The sequence below is a fragment of the Coffea arabica genome, chromosome 2e, assembly GCF_036785885.1.
Source record: "Coffea arabica cultivar ET-39 chromosome 2e, Coffea Arabica ET-39 HiFi, whole genome shotgun sequence".
Lineage (NCBI taxonomy): Eukaryota > Viridiplantae > Streptophyta > Magnoliopsida > Gentianales > Rubiaceae > Coffea > Coffea arabica.
Window position 1 is genome coordinate 23,519,919 of NC_092313.1, and position 14,604 is coordinate 23,534,522.

At 37.1% G+C, this 14,604-nt stretch overlaps 2 protein-coding genes across 2 annotated transcripts; both read left to right on the forward strand.

Moving 5' to 3' along the window:
- The first annotated feature begins 1,276 nt into the window (after positions 1 to 1,276).
- LOC113732019 (pentatricopeptide repeat-containing protein At1g02150) lies at positions 1,277 to 3,790 on the forward strand. The gene is made up of 2 exons (XM_027257602.2): positions 1,277 to 1,795; positions 2,343 to 3,790. The coding sequence occupies exons 1-2, from the start codon at positions 1,400 to 1,402 to the stop codon at positions 3,579 to 3,581; spliced, it is 1,635 nt and encodes a 544-aa protein (XP_027113403.1). The 5' UTR covers positions 1,277 to 1,399; the 3' UTR covers positions 3,582 to 3,790.
- Positions 3,791 to 12,201: 8,411 nt separating this feature from the next.
- On the forward strand, positions 12,202 to 14,026 carry LOC113732020 (cyclin-U4-1-like). The gene is made up of 2 exons (XM_027257605.2): positions 12,202 to 12,579; positions 13,490 to 14,026. Exons 1-2 carry the CDS (start codon positions 12,245 to 12,247, stop codon positions 13,773 to 13,775), a joined length of 621 nt encoding a protein of 206 aa, XP_027113406.1. The 5' UTR covers positions 12,202 to 12,244; the 3' UTR covers positions 13,776 to 14,026.
- The last annotated feature ends 578 nt before the right edge of the window (positions 14,027 to 14,604 follow it).

Here is a 14,604-nt window from a genome sequence, read left to right on the forward strand (position 1 = left end):
TTTTTTTTTTTACAAATTAAAACAAGGATATAATATTTGGAAAATTATTAGCACATAGTACTGCCACAAGTCTGGATAAGATCGCTGTTTTCAATGAATTAAATCACTTGTAGTGCTGTGGTTTGTGGAATATGGGGTTGAGCCAATCAAAATTTCGAATGAAAAGTTATGAAGATGCAACGGGGTTGACAAATTATCTACTCAGTTTTCAAGCGCTGCACTTTTTTTTTACTAGGGAGAATTTCCCCCCGGTTATGGATGGCCAAGGACGTCTGCAAATGACTGCTACTAGTCAGTTTCACTTGAAAATCCAAAATTCGAAATCAATTCATTTAACTCGAGCTCGAATTTGAGATCAAGTTTACTTGCGTTGCGAGCTCAATATGCATAATTAAATTCAATACAAATTTGTGAGATTCAGCGCAGCTCCAATACTTGATTTAATTTCCCTTCCTCTAAAATTATAGGACTACAATACATTATGCTTCATACGAATCATACCAAAGGGGTGGGTCGTTTGAACTTTGAAGAAGAAAGCCAGAAAATGGAGGAGGGCTGCAAAATCCTGTAACCAATCCAAATCGATATATTAAAATTGGAAATGAATTCGCATGGCTTGATGCTCACATTTAATCGCACAGATTGGCGTGCTAGTTAACTATGTGAACCATTACTTGAACCCAACTACACTAAAACCTTCTATTGTACAATATTCAATTCTAGATTAACCAGTATATATCTTATTGAATGCATAACGTCAAAATTTACTATAAGCTGCCTATTTTATTCCCAAGATTCTGTTAAAAAAAATATTTATTTTTGGTCATCAGACGGCAACAACAGTATTAACCTACTTCTACACTATAAAAAAAGGGAAAAAAAAAAAAACCCTAAAGAATTAGAAGGAAAGAACCTGCCACTACCACTAGAGCAAACTGATGTAATAATAATACTCCATTAAAAAAAAAAAAAAGGATCTTAATAGAAATTTGAATTCTTGTATATACACTTAAAGAAGACCTTATGCTCTCCTCAAATGGAGTACTCAACTCTTCAAAAAAGATTTTTTTTTTTTTTATCTTTGGAATTAAATCTCCTTTTATTTGATTACGTACAATTAATTAACCTGAAGTTAATATTGAACTGAGAAAATTTCGAACTAGGATCAACATATGGTTTGCTCTTGGAAGGCAAAATACTGAGAAAAGTTTTGTGGTCTCTTTTGGAAACTACAGGAGTTAAGCGGGGTGCGACCAAAATCTTGCTCCTTATCCGCTCCTATGTTTCCTCCGTCAGCCAAAACCCAGAAGGGCTCTCAAATTTGCCCCAAAGCCGCCTCCCCTTCTTTCCCCAGAAGTGAGCTTCACTCCCAATTTCGCAACTCATCCATCACAAAACCATGCTACTCCAACCCACTACACCAAAACCGTCTTTCAATCTCCAGAATCATGGACACCAGAACATGTGTTTATCATCTAATTTCTCTTACTCGAAGTCGTTCCCATCTGGGTTTTGCTATTCATCCATGATTAAGCCCATAACAACTCGGAAAAATCTGGTCTTGACATGTTCTATCTCACAGGTGCATAGCTACGGGACGGTGGATTATGAGAAAAGGCCAACTGTGAAATGGAATGCTGTATACAAGAGGATTATTTTGATGGATGACCCCAAAAAGGGCTCTGCCAGTGTGTTGAATCAGTGGGAAAATCAGGGGAAAAAGCTCACCAAATGGGAGCTTTCTAGAGTTATTAAGGAGCTTAGGAAATTCAAGCGTTTTAACCTTGCTCTTGAGGTAAGAAATATAATCTTGTGTTTCTGCCTTTTGCTTGATATTGATGTCTTCTTCGTACATATTGATTTATAAGTGGTTGTCGGTTCTGTGGATGACTTTGATTATGGTTTAGTTTGATGCATGTTTTGATGGAGATCCGAAAATCAAAATGTGTAGTTATCTTTGGTTAACTGTGGTAAATGTAGGACGTTTTGTCGCTGTATTGTTATTATCACTGAGGTGAAACATGAATGTACTTCCATGTATGGTGATTATAACCAGTGCTCGGCTATTTAGAATTGCTGATTATGGAAAGAAGAAGCTTTATATTGTGTATATTTGCTCCTTTAAAATACATATTCTGTTGGACTACCAAATTTCTGAATTTAGTACATTTTCTCCTTTGAAAATATATGCTATTTGAGTGTGCATCTTTTTGTGTGATAAAATTGTGCGAACGATGTCCAAATAGGATAAAGGAGTCTCTTTTAGCAAGCTGTTGTTGGTTTTTCTACTCTTTATTTCTTTTCAGGGCAGCATGTGAATCTAGCTGGTTTGTGATCTATAGGTGTACGAGTGGATGAATAACAGGGAAGAGAGGTTTAGAATAACCACTAGTGACACTGCTATCCAATTGGATCTGATTTCCAAAGTGCACGGAATTTCAAGTGCTGAAGATTACTTTCTCAAGGTGCCAGATCCCCTCAAGGATAAACGTATATATGGTGCACTTTTAAATGCTTATGCGCGTGCTAGAAAGAAGGAAGAAGCTGAATCTTTGATGGACAAAATGAGAGATAGAGGTTATGCTTGTCATGCACTTCCATTTAATGTCATAATGACACTCTATATGAACCTTCAAAAATATGACAAGGTTCAGTCTGTGATTTCAGAAATGTTGGAGAAAAATATTAATTTAGACATATATTCCTACAATATCTGGTTGTCATCATGTGGTGCCCAAGGATCTGTTGGGGATATGGAGGAAGTACTGGAAAGAATGAAGCTGGACACAACCATCAATCCAAATTGGACAACTTACAGCACGATGGCGACATTGTACATTAAGTTAGGGGAGATGGAAAAAGCTGAAGACTGTCTAAAGAAGATTGAGAGCAGAATCACTGGCCGTGATCGCATTCCTTATCACTATCTGATTAGTCTCTATGGTACTGTTGGAAAGAAAGAGGAGGTATATCGTGTGTGGGACCTCTACAAATCAATATTCTCCATTATACCAAATTTAGGTTATCATGCTGTAATATCATCTCTCATTAGGGTGGGTGATATTGAAGGTGCAGAAAAGATTTATAATGAATGGCTTTCAGTTAAGTCAATGTATGACCCTAGAGTAGGGAATCTTCTATTAGCTTGCTATGTTAGGAATGGGTTTTCTGATAAGGCTGAAGCATTTTTTGACGAAATGATTGAAGTTGGAGGAAGGGCAAATTCGGTGACATGGGAGATTCTGGCAGAAGGTCATATCAGGGACAGGAAAATTTCGGAAGCTTTGTCTTGCTTAAAGAATGCTGTTTCAGCTGAGGGATCACAGAGCTGGAGGCCAAAACCTGTAAATGTTTCTTCTGTTCTTAAGCTTTGTGAGCAAGAAGGTGACATATCAAGTAAGGAGGCTTTGATGGGGGTGTTGAGGCAAGCCGGTTGTCTTGATGATGAAACTTATATGTCATTTATTCCCATATCCACTGGATCTTTTACTGGAGTTGAACAAGCAATAGATAGGGATAGAACTCACGATGATGATGCTGGATCTGAAATAGTTTTCAGCCAGCTGCAGGAAAGCTTGTGATATCTTTTACACTCTTAATTATACCAAATGCAGTCTGAAATGCAGGGCAAGTGGAATGCATAACTACCTCCTCTTCAGGATAATTTGTGAGTCCTCAAGATACTGCAAAGTAAAACAGCCAAGGGTGTGTCTATTATTTTGAACAATGCTCAGAAGTTTCACTTGCCTTTTAGTTGTTTAGAGATCTAAGAAGCAGTAGTTTTTGCCCATGTGGATGGATGAGTATCTTCTGTCTCCTTTTCACACATTACATCATCTAGTACTCCATCTCTGTGCTTTACTTTATTTAACAACTGTTGGAGTTGTTTTATTCAATGAATACTGGGTAATTTTTAGTGAAATCAGATGTGGTGTTCAGTTTTATGCGTAGTGAATATAAATCCTTCTGAACTAACGTGTACCCAAGATTTAATCATATTTTGCTCCTTCTCTCTTTCCTTCTTTTTTTGGTGGTAATTTGAACTCTCTTAGAATTGCTTTTAATGTGAATTTCATATGCATTTATCAATTTTTCTTTCTTTAGTTGAATCAGACACGTTCTTTGTATTGTTCTTGTACATCCAGAGATCTCTTTGAGATTTAGACCCTGTTCTTCATGATGTTTTATAGTCTAAGGGTGTTACCAACAAGCAGTGCTCGGAAGAGATTGATGACTGGTATAGCTTCCTGCATTATTATCCGCTATTTTCTTTGTACCTGAAAATTTTATTCTTTCTTTGCCTTCTTCCTGGTTCTCTTGCTGTTCTTTGAAATGGTAAATACGAAATTTAGATGGTTGCCTGGTACTTGTTTATAATGTTTATCTTCTTTGTTGTTCCCATGTGCAGATGGCAGTTTAAATGTGTCTTTGATTTTTCGGTTTGATAACCATTTCTTAAGTTTAGATGGTTAATTCTTTGTACAAATTTCTAGGGCACATCTATTTTTTTTAAAGCTATTTTGACATGCTATTGGTTGGCTGTATAGATCCTATGTTCCAAGCATCTAATGCTTTTCAGAATGTTCACCAAATTATATCGAGTTTCTCTTCATGCCTTCCTTGTGACATAGTGGTTAGGTGTACATCAGATGAAATTCATACACGTAAGAGCTAGTAGACTCTACTAATATTTCAGTAGTGCAACAAGCTGCAAGTTCTTCCTTATTACTCAAAAGAGATTGACCTTTCTGCTCCTGTTTAAAATGACATGAAACATCCGCTTGTTTGTGTAGGCAACCTTGTTTGATTGCTGCTTTGACTAAGTAAAAGAAATTAAGTAATCTAGAACACATAATTGGGAAACTTGTGCAGATATCTCAATTAGTGTATGCCTGGTAAAATTTTCACAAATTCATAAAATATCAGTTGTTCACACAAGAATTTGGGCATGAATCTATATGGTACTTTTGTTACTTGTTTTTATGGTTGAGTTCAGCTCTGCTATGAGTCATGTTTAACTTGCTTGCTACTTCAAATGCCAAAATTGATGCAATGCTAAATTTCCAGTTAGTGGTGGCTTCTTGCGGTGACTATTGTTCTCTATCTCCCCCCGAAAGGTTCAAATCCATATTACTTTTCAAGTCACAAGGGTGTGTTAATTGCTCATTTTGCAAGTGCTGCTCTTTGGAAAAAGGCAAATGGGTTATATGACTTCTGAAATTATTCCACGCATGGTTTTTCCATGAATTTTTTGATCCTTGGCTGCAAAAAGGAATTTTCACCAGTTGAAGCTTTGGTTTTGAGATGAAGTGGATGGACATGCTGGATAATTATTCTTCTTTCATTTGTTATTTTAACATCGTTAATTCTAGCTTCTCTTTAAACTGCTATCTGCTATTCATCTTGCTGTTTCATTTTTTCTATAGCACCCGTTCTGACAAAACCAACCATGGTGCAGTTCTTGATTCACTCTTTTGACTACTCGTATGGAACCTCCAGCTTCTGAGCTTTGCTATCACAAATGGAGTTGGCACTTAGAAACTGAATGTTGATCTTTTATGCCTACCTTAAGGAATCCAAAACTACTTGCAACCTTCCAAAAGCATATTGATTTTGCTGTGCCATTCTAACATTTTTTGACATGATTTACACATGCATGAGTGTGGACCATTTACTGCTGCCGTATCCCTTGCCCTTTGAGTGCTCTCTTGATCAAATGCTGAGAGAATAGAAATATTTGTGCAATACCACCTGATGCAAAATGGTTGATAGTTCTTCAGAAGTGAAATGAAGGCGGTAGGACAGGGTACGGATAGCTTATTAATAACAACGTTAATTGGAAAAGTAGCATTTCTGTTTCCTGTTTCAGAAAATGAACGTATTATCTATTGCCTTGTCTATTGGTTGGGATAAGAGAGTAGCATACTGTGTTCTCTGGCGTCCTTTGCCATGGTTTGGATATATCAATTATTACCCCAGCATCGCATGGCTTGATGGGCTATTTGATCCTAATATTTAGTCATCAAATTTCTTTCATATTTTGCAATGACTAGGCCATTCAGCAGAATCAAATGCCCGTGCTGGCTGTAGCCATCAAATTTAGGAGTTTTCTTTCCAGTCTTTTCCACAAAAACAGATGCTGTATCAATGAAACGGCAGTTATGCATTAACATTTGGACTGGATTTAATTCCAGTTAGGAAAATTCTGAGTATCATTAAACCATGCAGCGGACTTTTTTACCCCTCTAGGCGTCTACAATACATGCCTCCAATGTACAACAAGTTTCTTTTTTTTTTTTTTTTTTTTAATACAAAGGAGAGGCAAACTGCCTTTTAACATTGTACTAAGCGTGAGGTTGCAACCCCTACCTATTATATCAGCTCCTAACATTTCCCTTAGTCCTGTCGGTGGTTCTTCCATTAGTCCTCCTGGTAGCTGTAGCTGTATTGCTTCCTTTGCCAGCCAGTCTGCGCATCTATTTCCTTCCCTCCAATACACCACGAGTTTCTTTTTATTTGTTATGATGTGCAAACAGATGTTTGAATATAAGGTTGTATATCTCTTTCGTTTTGGTATAAATAAAAGAACTAAAGATGCCGAAATGTCATGTCCTCCTGTCCTTTCGTGAAGGACTTTTCACTCTCGACCTCTGTGTGTTTGTGTATTTAAATATTTATATTTAAACTCTCTTAGACTTAGGATACATTTGATAAATCTGAAATTTGAATTTGTTAAATTACTGAATTATTAAGTTTTGAAATCCTAATATTTGAGTGTATTTTGCATTAAATAACAAGTGAACAGTTTTTCACTTTTTTTTTTAAATAAGTTTTGCCTAAACAATTTAGAACTATTTAATAAAGGGATAATATCAGAAACCTCCCTTGAGGTTAAGCCTACTCTCACCTAGCACTCTTGTGGTTTCAAAAATAGCACTTAGCTCCCTTGTCAAATCGAGGGGACAAAATGTCTCCACCGAGTTAAATGACGACGAAATTACGCTGCAAATTATCATGATAAAATGAATTGGAATAATGGAAAAAAAAATTAGGCCTATTATCTATTCTTTGTGTTTTCTACTACTATTTACCCTCCATCAATAGCGGCTCATACTTTGTGTTTTCTATTAATTGTGGTAATTTTTTTCATATAAGGGACATCATAAGGGTACATATGGAAGTAAATTTTTCTCTCTCATGTAAACCGAATTATTTATTGATAAATTATACCTCAAGGGCTGACAAATTTACACAAAATGTGAATCAAAGGGAGCTAAGTGCTAATTTTGAAACCATTGGGGTGCTAGGTGAGATTAGGCCTAACCTCAGGAGAGGTTTCTGAAATTATCCCTTTAATTAATTTACTTTGTTCTATTTTTTGTGGTCAAACATGTCTAAACACATTAAAATGATTTGAATGCATTAATTTTAAATGTTGAATTGGATTATCAAATAAGATTTTAGTTTTATTCGCATTATATATCTATATGTATGTATGTATATATGTATGTATGTATGTATTACTAGTTAATATCTTTAACTAGATGGCAAAATGTACTTTCAGGAAAATGTGATGCAGCATTTGCAAATCCTCAGTACTTGAGGAACAAGATCTTTGAATCTTACACAATGAGGTTATTTGTCTTGGCCTAAGATTGGAACGTGTACTATAATAATCAAAAGGAAAAGAAGTGGCTGAATATTGTTTGGAAGATGAGAAGGGACAATTGATCCGTCGGTGATACACTGATACTGATAGCTCATCGCCTCCAAGCCTCCAACCAATTATTGCACAGATTGAATTCTGCAATTTAATGCCATGACCAACCAACGGACTTGGTGCAAGAGGAAGGGGCTTGCATCCCTTAATCATGAGGTTTCAGGTTTGAAACTCATGGAAATGAAAAAGATAACGTTAGGAGAGTTTTTTCCTACAAGAAATTCAAATTGACTCGAACATAAATTAGTCGCTGACCGTAAAACGGATGAGGATACCTGTGAGTTATATCAAAAAAAAAAATTTTTTAATGCCATGACCAATAGAAGTATAGAACATGCGCTGCAATGCAACCGGGAATTACACAACATGCGGGCTAGAATGTCCAATTTCGCATAGCCCTTGTGATAACGTGGCATGAATTCGTTGGTTCATACTTGAAAGTTTTGATTCACTTATTATTCTTGCTGCCAAGGACCTACACAGTACCTCAGTTTGGTACTTTTTTTTTTTTTTTTTTTGTCGATACAGGGATGTCCGGGTCAATCCTTACGGGACCCGACTAATCCCCTGCAACTCGGGCCCGGCGTCCCAACCCGATCCGAACACGATAAATGCGTGGAGGAATTCAGCAGAGCGGAGACTCGAACTTGGGACCTCAAGGATCACCGGTGAGAGGCGCTACCGCTAGACCATTCACGCGGGGACCTTAGTTTGGTACTTCAAAGGTCATATTGTAATGACTGTCACGGTGGACCCCATTATATATACATTTATTTAATTATCCCGGCACTTGACGGTGAAAAGTGTGTGGAAAAGGATGAGAAGGGTAAAAAAAAACAAAACAGGAGAGGCTATATATTATTAATTTACATGCATTAACATTTTCCCTTCATTTTTCTTATTAAAACTCCCTGAGATTTAGTGTAAAGCTACGATCGTAATTTTTTTTTTTAAGCAGGGGAGCCCCCCCCCTCCCCTTCCCAAACAAAAAACAATGGGAGGGGAAAGAAAAGGCAAAAAGAGAGAAAAAAAAAATAGAATAGTGAGAAACTAATAAAAATTGAGCTCCCATTACAAAACTGCAGAAAAAGACCATGCATTGCATTAAGTTACATTTTGTTCTCAACCATATACAATATAGGCGCATAAATAGTGGATTGATAGCAAAGTATGCAGGTGATAAGATGCTAAGACGTATGAACCTCAGAAGAGGCTCAGAGCCTCTCACATGGCCAACTCATGGTTGATGGATACCTTGGAAGTATGCATAACAATTTGCACGACATATGAATTCAAATCTATTTAATTTTTTTTTCACATAATTGTCTTGTACACTCACAAATAGATGCCTTGCTGATATTGTGCTTAGTGTATATGTATATAAAAATGCCTTGATACAGCTAGATAAGAAGCTGGTTAGGGTTCTCCAAGGTGACATGCTTTGCTCTTGTTTCACTCCAAAGAAATATCATGATTCCTTTTCTACGTTTGTGTTTCAAACCCTTTTGAGAAAGTAATACGGTTTGATATTAGTTTAAAAATAATACTAATGATTTAAAGAACTTTACATCCAAACACATTTATCTCTTAATCACACTTTTTTTGGGCCTAGCCTACTTCATTAAGGGTTAATCTTTCCTACACTGACAGTGTATACGTTATCAGCGTTGGATGAATGATAATTATATAAAATTTGAATTTGAAATTCAACTTTTGTGCACATGTCATGAATCAAGCGGTGATAGTGTATACACTGTCAGTGTATATAAGATTTACTCCTTAATTAATCCTGAAAGGTTTTCTTTCCTTACCTCCTCTATCTAAAAAAAAAAAAAACAGACGGTAAATATAGTTACTTCTGTTGAATCATTGCTCTATGCCGATTTTGTATGCTTTTGGTTCTTTCATAAGACCATCCAAATGTAATAACAACTAATGTGCATTTAAGGTACAGCCTAATCCTAACCAAAATGTGCATACTCTATGCTTGTGAACATAGTAGTGTGATTCAGTACGAGCTCGTTCCAACTTATTTCACTTAATAAACTCATTAAGCTTGAGTAGGAGATTTCGTGTTCATTATATATATATATTTGTTTTGAAGTTTGATCGATGAATTTGACTTCTTCAAGAGTTTATAAGTTAGTGCCAGTAAATCAAACATCTCGTGTTACATTTATATTTGGCTCTCTTTAAAAGCTTTTTTCAATTCAGCCAAAATGATAATCAAGCCAAACTCGAACTCAAGTGTAAAATTGTGCATAGAATCAACCCAAACGTGAATACTGCATTCTATTGTGGAGTTCGGTTCAATTAAATGCGGGCTTTGATGAGAGTGAGAAGAAAACTAATCCAACAAAAGCTCTGCAATTAATAATGATGGAAAGAAAGGGAATTACTACTTTTAATACGGAATCATTTGCGGTGTAATGCTTGGAGGAGTAGTAGTGTAGACGTGGCGGCAGAAGACAAAATGGAGGGGGAGTAGAATACGTCGGCAGCATGTTTAGAATCGCCTAAAAACAGATTATTGAGATCTTGCTGTAAAGTCACTCGCGCACGTCTAGGGTGTGTTTCATTTGTCCTTTATGCCCTCCGGCTAAATTTTGATAGATGTGTCCTGCACATTGTACAAATAGAAACTTCAATTCAATTCATCTTTCTCTTGGGTTCTAGCTACTTTAGAACGGCGGCCTTGAATGGGCAAATGAATAGCAGATGCATTGTATGATTTTTCTGACACTTTTTTTTTTAATTCATTTAATTATGAAAATTTTTACTATCCTTTTTGGACATCATATCCGTGGATATAATCCAATAAACTCTTGTTACATTATTTAATAATTTAAATTTTTAAAATCATAAAGGGTTGATATTCCTTTTTATACATTCAACAACGACGGTGAATTGATACATTATAATGATACGGTACCCAAAGGGTCCCTCGAGTGTGTACCCTTTTGCCTGGTTGCGAACAGATAATGACATTTGATTAATGACTTCGCTATTGATGGCAACAAGATGTCAACACCTAAAATAATATCTTCTAAGGGCATGTTCTCATTCTCTTGAGATTTGCTTATTGTAGTTTTTGTGTGGTGGCATGCTCATTCTAACTCTGTCAACATGAAAATGCTATAATATATTTTGGAGTGTTCTCATTGGATTTTTTTTCTGGACTGCGTACACTTATCAGATACTCATCCAGACCAACTGGGGTTGGGCCAAGTGGTAAGCAGCTTGGTTCCGCTTAAGCAGGTCTCGGGTTCGAAACCTGGCGTATGCAGCTATCCTTGTTGGGAGACTCACCCACCACAGCCAGGTGTGCGACCCGGGTCGACCAACGGATTAGTCAGGGCAAAACCCTGGATACCGTGACAGGCAACCAAAAAAAAAAAGATACTCATCCATTGATGTTGCTCAAATAAAAAAAAAAAGAAGAAAGAAAATTACCTCTTCACTTTCCCAAGAATTTCTTTTCTAAGTAGCTATAGACTAATGAAAGCAAAAACAAAAAGGAAGTGACCTGGAGCCTCTCTGGCAAGGCTTCAACAAAGAACATCTTTAGTTAAGTGGTTGATGTCCAAACAAAAGAATTTCTTTGATACATACAAATCAAATCACATAATGTTCTAACTTCTCCGAATTGTAGCTTGTAGGTGCTTTCAGAAACTGAAGATAGTCTCTGATTCTTTTGAGATGTAATGGGGGCGAAAAAGGTCCATATATACCACCTATCAAATTTCTTGCCCAGAACGAATTTTTTATTTGCCTGTTTTTGGTAGCTGAACTAATTGTTTGAGTGATCCAAGGTATCTCTGCAGCAAAAAAAAGGTCTAACCATACAAAGCTTTATCAGGGATAAACTAGTAGTACTGTATTTATTTGCAATTCCTTCCAAATCTTCCTTCCTAAACGTTGGATGATGGGAGGAATAGATAGAAACAGCAGATTATGTCCACCTAATTGTACACATATAGAATCATAACACATGCACTAGCACTAAAGTGGGACAGATAAGAACTCACACTCCCTCTTAAAAACACACACATGTAATCACATGATCATTATATGGCATGCCATCCCTACTGTCCATAATCTTGTAGTATATATCACTCTATGATCAAAAATACAAAAAAAAAAAAAAATTTGAAACAAAAAGTGCCATGCACCCATTAACTACACCGTTCCATTTTCCTCTTTTACATGCTTATGTTTAAATTAAAGAATCATCATCCACCTCAAAATTACAACTTTTCAAACCAAAAGCACCCACCCAAAAAGAAAGAAAAAAAAAAACACCACCTTCATGATGGGACACCACAGCCAAAATTCAAATTCCCAAGGGCGTTCTTGTCATCTCACATTACCTACCAATAATATAACGATCACCTTACAGGTTGTTACTTACGCCAAGTTAAAAAATTAAAAAAAAAAAAAAGAAAAAGAAAACCTTTAAGTCTTGATATTATTAATATTCCAGCACCACAACGTATTCCCCATACGCATCAGCTAGCAACAACAATGGCAGAGCTGGAGAGCCCAAAGGTGATGTCCAAACTCATCAGCTTCCTCTCCTCTCTGCTCCAAAGGGTGGCCGAGTCGAACGATCTCAACCGTCGATTGCAGCCCCAGAAAATCTCAGTCTTTCATGGCCTCACTAGGCCAACCATCTCAATTGAGAGCTATCTTGATAGAATTCTCAAGTATGCAAATTGCAGCCCATCTTGCTTTATAGTGTCTTACATTTATCTTGATCGGTTCACTCAGCGCCAGCCGGCTTTGCCCATCAATTCCTTCAATGTTCATCGGCTGCTGATCACCAGTGTCATGGTTGCTGCAAAATTCATGGATGACATGTAAGTCAGTCAATTCTTCAGCTTTGCTATGATTTAGAGTTTCCGAAAGTCCTCTAGCTAGCTACGCATGTTTCTTTTGATAATTCAGTGTCGTACATCTTCACAACAGAAATGAGGTTCTCAGTTCTCACGACCCCCACCCCCACCACCAACTGGGACTGGGGGGATTGCAGGACTCCTCTTAGTTACCAAACAAATTGTCAAATTGAGTTATTGAATTTTTGTTTTTCTCGAGTTTTCTTTTCCTTTCTGCTCCTGAAGTAGGTCAATTGGGCTATGGTTTTATGCAAAACTAAGGCATCAGTGCGTCTACGGCTTCCATTTCTGATCAGGATTCAGCCTTGTCGGGCGTTTAGCCTTGAGTTCTTGGCGTATATATAAAATACTAAACTACGGATGAAAAATATATGGTAGTAGTAGGAGGCTTGATAAAACTTCGGGTATCTGGTATTAGTAAAAACCAGCGTTGTAATAATATGTTTTATTATTTCGATAGCGAAAGACAGCCATCCTAAAAAGTGTGGTTAGATGAATAATTAGTTCGGGGAGATTATTATTGATTCTGAAATCTGAATAATGTTTTTATTTTTGCACGGCCAAGGTAATATTACAATTATTGTTGAAAGCTACCTACCGTCCAACTTTACAGACCTCATCATCACCATACAGAATGCTAGTGTCCAAGAAAACTCATATTCAAAAGGACCCATCATTTAGAATTTACAGCTAAGATAGATCCATCAATTGACTTAGAATTTACAGGTAGATGGATCCATCAATTGACTTGTGCGTACGCATCTGTTGCAAGCAACCTAACAAGCTTTAGCTATTTTTCCACGTTTAAATTTAGTAATCCTATTCAATATCAGTCCACGTTGATTATGGAACTATAATGAGGCCAAACTTTTAGGTATTACAACAATGCTTACTACGCAAAGGTGGGAGGAATCAGCACAACAGAGATGAATTTTCTTGAAGTGGATTTCTTGTTCGGATTAGGCTTCCATCTAAACGTGACTCCCACAACTTTTCATACCTACTGTTCCTATCTCCAGAGGGAGATGTTGATGCAGCCCCCGACAATCAACTCAGCAGAGTCCTCCTTGTGCATGGGAAAATCATCAAAGCTCCACTTATGCTTCAATGATGATGAATCATCCCATCAACAACAGCAGCAACAGCAACTAGCTGTTTGATTCTAATTTTTCTCTCAATGCAGTTACTAGTTAGTTTAGATTAGTAATTTCTTCTCTCTCAGTGCTAGCTAGGTTGGCAAATCAACTCATTTGTGCTAAGCTCTTCACATTGGTTGTGCATTTTTTTTCCCCTTTTGTGAACAATTTTGTGAACTGGATCAATAGGCATGTACAGTCGGGTGCTTGAACATTACAATTGGCCACGAATTTCCCATTTTGTTTTTTATCTTAATTATCAAGGAAATTAGCTCTGTTTAGTGTGTCTTTTGTTTTTTTCCCCCTCCTTTGTGGGACATGATGGTAACAATACCTGGGCGGATGGGTCACTTGTTTTCTGTTTATGAGCAAGAACTTGGGAGGGCCCTGCCCTAATAGAGTTAACAATACACCCTTTTATGTCTAAGCGCCATGCCACTTGTGGGTGGGCTTCATGATTTTACTTCTACTTTTCATGTTACCATTGCTGGCTGCAGTTTCCACCGGATACTAATTCGAATCCAAATCAAGCAGGATTCTGCTTCTGCTTCTGCGTCTGCCAATCCGGAGAGTCACTAAATTTCACAGGTTAGCATATGTTCATGTGCGGACCCAATCTGGAAAGGGACGCGAATGGCGAGAGAGCTAGTAATGTTGGCGAGACTAAAGGGGCGGTGTACAAAAAACAGTGTAAATGAAGGTGTACAGTTGGTGTGGTTAATTTTGGCAGTGAAGACAAGACAAGATGTGTCACTTGACAGTTGTAATTGGTTTTGGGAGTGGGAACAGGTAACATGTGCAATCACGAACTAGTAGAGCATGTGCCGACTTGACATTGTGAGAAGGACAGTAC